A 10000-nucleotide genomic window follows, 5' to 3' on the forward strand; every position below is an offset into this window, starting at 1 on the left:
ACACACACTTATATTTAATATTTTACACTTCAATCACACTTTTCAGCCAAAGTTCTCAAAGCTCTTCAGAAAGGTATATGATTAAAGTTTCATAATATTTGTAAAATAACAAAATATTATTTCCATTTTACAGGTGTTAAAACTGAGGCCCACATAAGTATTGAGCTACCAGAAGTCCTACAAAAGTCAAGGTGAGCAGCAGGTGCACAAGATTTATCAAAGGTCACTGAGGAAGTCTAAGATACAGACAAGAATGAAATCTAATCTTCTGTGTCTCATACTTCTTTTCTCTATCTGAGGTTAGATATTTTTGTAACATTCCATCCAGAAAGAAGTAATTTGATGGAGCATCTGTGTATTAATTTATAGGTAGTTCTTGGGGAAAATCAGAATTTAACAAAAACTGACTCGGGGGGACATTTCCAAATTTGGCATATTCTTAATTTCTAATAAATTACAGTTTGGACTACTGAAGTATATCAGCATTTGGAAAATACACTTTCCACTCATTAATCCTGCAGTCTGTATTTCGATTGAACTGAAATAATCTAAGCTAGCACTACAAAATTTTGTCCATTCCAAAAATAGTGGGTGAAAAAAAAACCCATATAAAACTCGTGCATAATGTCCTAAGAATTGTAACTACTATGTTAAATTATTAGGGGATAACATTTTGCTTCATCCAGATATATGGGCGATTTAAAAAAAAACAATAAAAGGAAGGAGGTAAGAAGATTTTAAAATCGTATTATGTGCCATGTTTATTCCTCTCTGTCTTCAACTCTTGCCATGGATATAGTAGTTACAAATTCTTGTGTCATATTTCTGGATATACAGATACACAGGAGGAGAAACAGCATATTCACACTTCTGAAGAGTCAAAGGGTAAGTTCTTAGTGGTTCAGTAAGTGTACCTACTGCCTAGGATATACAAACACATGTTTCTCATAAATGTCTAATTTGAAATTTCAGGTAGGGGAAAAAATAAATAAAAAGTGTTATTTCCATTCCTCTTTTCAAAATATTCAAAAAGATCACACATTCAGGAAGCTAATATTTTTTTTCTATGTTAACAAAATATCTGTATTCCAGCATTTTATTTCTGTAAATGTTACAAATAACTTTTCATGTATACTTAATGTAAGTGAAATGCTTTTTAAAAAGCATTAAAAAGATTTTTAAAACACAATTACTTTGAAACGCCTTTCTATGAGTAAATTCATAAAAAAAAAGTGAAAAGATTATCTTGGTGAAACTGACTTAATGAATACTCAAAATGCAAGCTCAAATCTACCCTGTAAAGTAATCAGATTTTAGCAACTATTTTGACCTTAGTGACATAAACAATTAGTTCTACAAACCTAATATAAAAATAAAATTCTACATCTAATGCAGAGTAATTTATCAATGTATTTAATGAAAAATATGCTATTTACATGCATTATATATTCTAGTACCCAATACAGAATTCAACAGATTAAAAATAAGTGTATGACTTTTTAACTATTAATTTTCTGATCACACCTCAAATTTAAAATAAGAAATCAATTGTAACCCATTTTCAAAATTAAAGATATATGTTCACTTTAACAATATTTACAGGTTGATAAATATCCACACTAGGATAAAAGGTTGCTTCCAGACTAGTCATATATCTTTAAAGCCGACCAGATGACTTGTGACAGTTCCCCAACTATTTGTCATTGAGTGTATATAACTGTATATTATAGAATACTGTCAATCTGTCTTGATACTTGGATGAAGAAAAACTGTCTTATTTAAGTCAAACTTCCCAATCTTATATAAGGATCACAGCAATGTAATTAATCAAGCCAAAGAAGGATTGTCCTAACTCCAAGAAAATTTTACAGAGTAAACTTCAGTGGAGACTGATTTAACTTTTATTTACTTTAAGTAAACCTATCAGTTTCTGATCAAATGGCTGAACAAGATGTTTCAGCTAAAAGATCAGTCCTATCTTATTAAGCAATTTAAAATAATCTCAGTTGCTCCTTCTATAGAAGCATCAATCACCATGTTTAACTTTAACCAGTAAATATTCATGCCAAGTTGAAAAGCTCGTCTCTTAATTTTGTTTTTCTTAATGACCTGTTCTGATGTATTAGTAACACTTTAACTTACTGTCCAGTTGTATGAAACATACTTAAGTTCAAAGCAATAGCAGTTCACATTATTACTTACATGTAAGACACAGAATCATAACAACAATTACAATATTTTAAGGCTCACGTTAAGGAAGCCACAACAAGAATACTGAATTATGACATTAGTACAGCATATCTCTGCAAGCTCATATAAAAAACAAAGAAAAATAAATAGAGATTTATTTTACTTTTAAATATCTGTGTAATAACTCACAAAGTATTGATCTAGAAAGTGATGACATGGTAAAAATAAAAACATCTTGCCTTTTTCTTTTAAACAACATTTAAGGGAAAAAACAAAGAAATGTAGTACAAAGATAAGCAAATCACCTAAAGGATTTGACATTCCATGTTTACATTTTACATCAACATGTTTTGTAGAAGGATTTATACACCAAACTCAGGTGGTATTTAAATCCTACGGTGCAGACCCTATCATAAAATGCCTCCTGAGTCCTATTAAGTGTACCCACAGTTTTACTTTGCCTTTCTGCTTATTTAAGATATAATCACATTTTTGAAGAAAAGATTGTCACTTCTAAGCCTGTCCCCTCAGAACCTGTCTGTTATTAATACTCTACTGGATATTTTCATCTTCAATTTTTATTCTCTGTGGTCTTTGCAAATGCTATCTACTGGAATCTGTGACTATATGGACAAATGAACTACAAACATCTAGGGCTGCTGCTTTGAGTGACATGTAAGTGACGTATTATTCTGTTGATGTGCTTTGTGTTGTAAAATACTACAGTTAAATGTGGTTTTTAAATACTTTTCACATATTAAATGGCCTATTTCTAAGAAGTTTAATAAATATTTAAAACTAACAATTTCAAATTCTTAAATAAAGTTGGTGGCCTGCTTTTAATATAAAAATAATATAAAATGTAAAAAAGATGTAGTTTTAAGTTAACTAAGTGCTTAGAGGGCACTGAAAAAAACCCCAGTTCCTTAAGCTGTAATACAGTAAGTGCTCAGCTGTTAAAATAAAATACACTTGCAATTGAAAGAACGAACAGATGTAACAGTCTTAACTTCTCAGATTTCAACCATAACTATTTTATTCAATTTTTCCACACTTTGTGTCATTATTGCAAATACTGTATTTAATAGTCAAGGTATCTAGTGAAACTGTTTAGTTTTAGCATTAAGAGCACTAACTTTTAAAAGTCACTATGCCCTGATGTTATCTCAGAGGCCCAAATTTAAGTAATTTAGGTATGCTACTATAAATGTCTTTCTACCAAACCAGCTTTTTTTAGACTGTTTCACTTTAAGTAAGGCTACTTTCTCTCCAATAATAAAATCCAGGTGTTGCTAATAAAAAATACCAATATTTACAAATGAAGCTGAAATCCTGAAAGGTGCTGAGTGGGGGGCCTACATTACGGAGGTGAGTGGATGCTGAAGGCATCCAGCAGCTTAAAAGAGGTTCTCAGCACTTTGCAGAATCATGTCCAAGATTCTTACCAATTAAACCTAATTTTGGCCTAAACACTGGAGAGAAAATAGAAGAATAAACCTTACACACAGTTACTCAATTATCTTTGTTAATTAACTGACTTTTAATAGACACTGTCTTTTTAGGTGCTCAACAGCTTATTCTTCCACTTTTACAAGTATAAACTGCATTCAGATGGCATATACAAGAAAGAAAGAAAACTTCAAAATGGAAAGCTCTATATAAAAGTTTTTGCCCCCTTTTACAAAGATATTTAGCAATATCAAAGCTTTTTAGCAATATCAACATATATAAAAAATATAATGTAGACTTTATGTTTCAGGAGCTGTTAACTAATCAGCATTTTGTATTTATAACTACAACAGAAAAGCATCTGTGTTGTGAGAAGTCACTCTGATCCCTTCACCTTAGCTCAGATTTTGGAAGAATTCATTGTATAAGCAAGCAAAGTATCAAGTAATGTGGCCCTCTGGTGGAACAGTAAGTATCACATTTTACATCACAGTATCACACAGTAAACTAGAGGTTCTGAAAACATGTACTGAAAAGCTTCACAGTAACTTTTATTAATATGTTATGCAAACCTAATTAGTAAAAGAGCATGTATAGTGTATTATAGTGCTATTAAGACATTACTAATATGAAAACAGTATCTTCATATTTCAATATTACCATGCATAGAAACAACAACAAATAATGCATTATACTCTTTGGCTTACACAATACTTTACATTCACTACATGTATAAGCTCTATATAAGGATGTAAGTAAAGAATCATTTGTATTTGTTTAAGAACAAATACTAAGCAAAACAAAACTTACCTGCTGTTGTTGCAGATGCAGCAGTTCTACTGTGCTTACTTCAGTGCTCGTGTCACCACTTGATCTTCCATCTCTGCTGCCAGCATCTAATTGGCTGCTTAGAGCGCTCATTCCATTTTGATTCATTGAACTGTTGCTTATTGTCTCTGTCGCAGATTCCTGCATCATGACTTAATACCTAAAAGTGATTAAGAAGTATCAATTAGCACACACGTTACACCTTCACACTTCCATTATCAAGATGTCCCTCTCTGCCAATTACACAGATAGCATCTTTAGAAGAAGGGGGGAGAAAACGAGCATAGTCACTTGCCAAGAAATGCAATACAAATTCTGATTTCATACAGACACTAATCACTGAAATTATTATCTCTATAAGCATTCTTTGTGTGGTTACATTTAACAGCCAAATAACATACCATGCATGCAGCATGGTCAATAGCATTTATGAACGACTGCATTTTAAAGTCTACCTATAAAACCAGTTTAAATGAAGGCAGGATTTCACACTCTGCTCTATATTTCCTATTATCTTGCTTTGACAACCATGGATGACTATACAGCCTTATTTAAAATATTCACTATCTTGATTCTGTCAGAATTTTACAGCATATCTTATGCAAGGCTGTTGTTTAATGATGCACAGCTAATCATACAAAATTAAAATTTTGTAAGGGTGTTACAAATCATATGGTATCAACCAATGATAAATAGTATAACGGGCTTCTCCTTTTTTGTGACTAAATAAAATTTTGCCTTGGAGGCATTTTAAGAAAAAGCTCCTGCTGCAAACACGTCAGATATTGCCTATTTTTTTAATCAAACGGCTGATATTCATTTATTTTTCTGACATTTAAAACATTTAATACTGTCCTTCCTGGGAAGTAATTAAGCTTATGCATGAGCAGCAATCAAACTGTTCACTTGAAGATGACTTAAAACTCAATTTTAACATAGGCAAATAAATGAAAGATATAAAATTAATTTTCCAGGCATGTATTAGATATGAAAGCTGGAAATAAAATCTATCAAGAATATCACTAATGATTGTGCTAAAAACAGCATAAATTATGCATATTACCTTCTCTACAGTAATAAATGTTTTATCATTTTCACTGCATAAATATACTGTACTTTCAGGATAGCAATGAGATGTCCTGCCAAGATCAGTTGAAATTCTTGCAGTAAATAAAGAACCAACGTGCCCTTACAAACCAGAATTTCAAGGTGCATTTTGCATCTATAATATGGAAAGGTCAATTTGTGTTCTCAAAGCTTCCTAAGTCCTATACTGTACTATTGGTGTCAACTGTATATTGCTTCCCCATATTATTACACACAGTGCATTGAAAGAATTCCAAAAACCATTTTGGCAAAGCGTGTATATAAAGATACCAATGTGTAGATAAATAATATGCTTAAGCAAACTTGGTTAAAAAAAAAAGCCTATTACTTAACATATTGATAAACTTACTCACTTCCATCCAACAATTTACAAAATCCTCCCATAACATGACAAAACATAAAACAGGTCAATACAACAAACTACTTTCACAGGATAAAGGAGATAAACAAAAAATGAATGTGCATTTTGTGCGACAAAAGTGGAGATAGTAAAATATAAAGTTATGAAAGGATGTTCTAATAAAAAATAAACAGGATACAAATTAAACAAACATGAACATAGTTAACATGAAAGAGGGCAGCTGTAATATCTACAGTAAACAACTGCAGAAACAGATGTGTTTATGTACAAACAGTCGTTGTTAAACACACCATTGAATATACACGAAGAGAAATAATAGATGTAGAAAATGTGATACACATAGTGATGAATTTTACAAGAAAAAAACAAACCTAATACTCTTTTCAGAGATTAGGCAGCTAATAAGTATTCAAATTAGGCATAAATTTTACATGTACAATGTTTAAAATATTCAGAGAAAAGAGTCTGATTGCCCTTAGTAGTTATATGAAAATTCTAATGCGGGTCTTCTACAACTGTGGGAGCAGGCATCATTTTTACAATATTTACTTTCAATAAACATAATTGTCACGTATATCAGAATGAAATTCACTTAAAACATCGTATGGAATTTATTTTTAAATGAAGTTTTGGACTCAGTAATTTCAAATATTAGTCCCCTTTCGGCCATACAAAGATTGATCCAACAGACAGGTTCAACTCTCAAAATGTCTAATATTACACAAAAACTGTGAATTATTCAGCCATGTTGATTAAAAGGGGGAAAAGGGACTGTGACTATACTTTAATTAAGCAATCAAGCAGTAGAAAATAGTTTGAAATTTTTTTAAAAAGTCAACAATCATATGTTTACATATCTCTGGCTCTTTCATTATAATTAGAAGAGAGGTGCTAAACATCTTCCAGTTCATATTAACCAAAGGTTTTTATGCCTTGTATCCTTGCAAAGCCCTAGAGTGTATTTCAGACTCTGCATTTTAAGTTAAAGTGTCCGTGAGCCAGCAGAACCTGATTTAACAAAACATGGCCAGCAATGGTACTCCTTGCTGTAGAAAACAACAGGCTCTCTGGTCCAACATCAACATGCAGAGAGAAGAGCTACAGAATACAAACATTACAATGAGTAATCTACTTGGAGATGAAATGGACGAAAACCTGATGTTTCTTTAATAAAAGGAAAAAAAATCCCTAGCATACAATGTTCAGAAAAAAATATCTTTCAGGTAGCTAAAAGAATATTATATACACATGCAGTGCCAAAATTGGGGAAGTTCTGGTGGATAATCCATGCTTCCACTACTTACTGCTTTCAGCTAAAAAAAAAGGGGGGGAGGTTGGTTAAAAAAGGAGATAGAAAATAGAATTCCGCACCTCACAAACTCATGCATTTTATTTGATTTCTTTGTATATCATCATGGCTGCACCCACTTGAATTAAAATGCTAAAAATATCTAACAAGAGTTTAAAATATTGATGTGGAGATAGTTTTGAGCTCAAACTTCTTAACAGTAGGTTCAAAGTATTTGTTTTTCTTACTTTTACACCAGTAATAAAGCTACATTGGCAAAACAATCCAAAATAAATACAAAAGAAATGAGTGATGGCGTCTTTAAAGCACTGATTATCAGAAATTAAAACTTAAAAAGTTTAATACTTCCAAAGAGGATTGGAAGAAATTATCTACACACCCATCCATACCGCTATATTTACACCTTAATCTCTCTCACACATTCATTCTCTCTCTTTCATTCATGAGCATGCACACATTTTTGTTTTGATTCCAAAAGTCTTGCTGTTAAAGCTAAGACAGAAAGCTCTGCCTTCAGATATTTTAAACAAAGGTGGTGGTGGTGGGAAAATCTTTTCTGCTCACTGGAAGAAAGAGTGTAGATTATCATTTTAGCATGGGTTGCACTGCATGTTGAATTCTGAATTCTGCCAATATAAAACGAAAATAACCTACATCAAAAACCTCCACTCATCTTATGAATTTAGAAGATACAATTTAACTTTTCTCCCCTGCAGTAAACACTAAGTTTTCTGTGTTTTTTTTAAACCAGCAAGTCACTGTACAGATACTTATTCTCTACACCACTTCCCTTTTGAAACATTAAACTGACACTGGAACTGACTGCACAAGATTGCATTTTCTCTTCCTAAACAACTTGAATTGAAAGGTTACTTAGTGTAACAATATTTACTTGCAGAATTGTGTTGTTACCAAGGGTATAATGGATGGTGGCTATGCAGGTTTACGCAAGAATGAGTGAAGCATGAGGCATTAGCCATGTGTTTGACATGTTTCAAATTGCTATAATCCAGCATTAAACACACCCAGCAATTCATGCCATTTCTTGCAGCCATAATCTTGAATAAAGCGTGCACAACCACTTATTATATAAATTAGTATATGACTCCCTTTTATAGTCACAACAGTGCTTTTGTGTTTATTTTGCATCAAGATGTGGTCTTTTATTTGTATAAATAGCAGGATATAAAAACAGAGCTCAATTAGGCCTCCTTACTTTATGATAGGGTAATATTGAATGCTAGGCTTGTTTGTTTTATTTTTCCCTACGAAGAATAGGTATTCTTGGTGTAAAACTGAAGAGAGGGAAATATTCACTTCCTTTTGTGACTTCTGCAGTGGTTTTACATTTTTGCAGATCTGCGCGGTCTGTGGTAGTCGGGTGTGGTTCCAACTTTTGAACAAGAATACAAACACTACGTGAGATACCTGAACCACCACCAGGGGTCCTTCTTTATTAGAGAAGTTATGTCTGTTATTACATGTGCTGCTCTTTTATATGGGGGATTTTTTTTGTATTTTTGGCCTGTGGTCCTCAGGTTAGTCATTCATACCTGCTGTAAGGTATTTTTACAATACACTATAACATAAAAGTAGTTCAATTTTTCTTTTCCCTGTAAAGGACACCAAGTTCACTGAATTAGGCAGAGGAAACTTCCATATATGACCATATCGCATAATAATACATGGAGACACTTTAAACACAGAAATTAATTATGGTTATCACAACTGGTCCACAGTTTTAGAAAGCAAACTTTCTCCTTCCCAAGTGTGAAATAGGGTGAAATTGTGACAAATGTTAAACTTTTAACTCAGAAAAAATGCTTTAAAATCCAAACATTTTGAACTAGAGTGTTTGTCACATATATAATGCAATCAACACCAACCTTTCTTTAAAAGTAGTGCTAATGACAACATAATCTAGTACAAGAATTTCTACATAATGTATATACACATGTACGTATATCACTAACATATAACACTAGGTGAAATTCTCTAAAGTAATCTTGAAGTCATGTTAGTTTGGTTTATAATATCTTTGATAGAATTCTTCATTTTTAAATTTGAATATGATATAAAAATGAGTGCAGAAAGTTGGGTTTAAATAATGGTAACTTTGTGCTCTACTGGAATTAATTCATCATTGACACCAAGCACAATGCATTTGAAAGCTAGTGCTAGTATGCTAAAAGTCTTTAATACTTAAGATTGCCTAATAAATCAAAATGCCAAATATGAAGGACATAGCTGAATGTGTAAGAACAAAAACTGTAAAGGCACATTTGGTATATTTAAATATTTTATTGTTATTTTAACTAAAACATGTTGTGTCTCAAGATATGATAAAAGTGTAAGTATAAACTATTTCAGTTTTTTAATACTAAGTATTAAATACTTTTTCTAAGTATTTTTTAAGTAAACGAATACTATTAAAGTAACAATTAGATCAATTACTACTGAAATTGTTTTAAAGAAAGCATCTTCAAAATCTTTGATGTGCTACAATATATTAAACAATGAACTCAGCTGTATGAAAATATACATTTTCAGGGTATATTTGTCATTTAAAAGACATCAAGAGTTTTTGCTCAACAATGTAGAACATCAATACGCACTGTGCTGATAGATATTTTGTACAAGCTGAACTTCAAGTTCTGAATTACAGTATTTAGCTTAGACAGAAATATACTACATTTTCTTCAGTAAGCTGGTTAATCATCTTGTCTGAAAAAATTACTTAGAAATTTGGTGGTAAA

The 10000-nt window shown here is 31.8% G+C and overlaps 1 protein-coding gene across 9 annotated transcripts in view; it reads right to left on the bottom strand.

The window, feature by feature from the left end:
* Nucleotides 1–10000, bottom strand: part of FOXP2 (forkhead box P2) — a 671944-nt gene that overhangs the window by 257821 nt on the left and 404123 nt on the right. For 8 of the 9 annotated variants that reach the window (XM_006122527.5, XM_075929528.2, XM_014573351.4 and 5 more), the window contains one exon: nt 4450–4627. In XM_006122527.5, the coding sequence (XP_006122589.1) occupies nt 4450–4617 (168 nt within the window). In that variant the 5' untranslated portion in view covers nt 4618–4627. Of the gene's footprint in view, nt 1–4449; nt 4628–10000 lie in introns of those variants that run through there. The other variant, XM_006122528.5, reaches the window with a different exon arrangement.

This window comes from Pelodiscus sinensis, chromosome 1, assembly GCF_052426305.1.
Source record: "Pelodiscus sinensis isolate ZL-2025 chromosome 1, ASM5242630v1, whole genome shotgun sequence".
Classification (NCBI taxonomy): Eukaryota; Metazoa; Chordata; order Testudines; family Trionychidae; genus Pelodiscus; species Pelodiscus sinensis.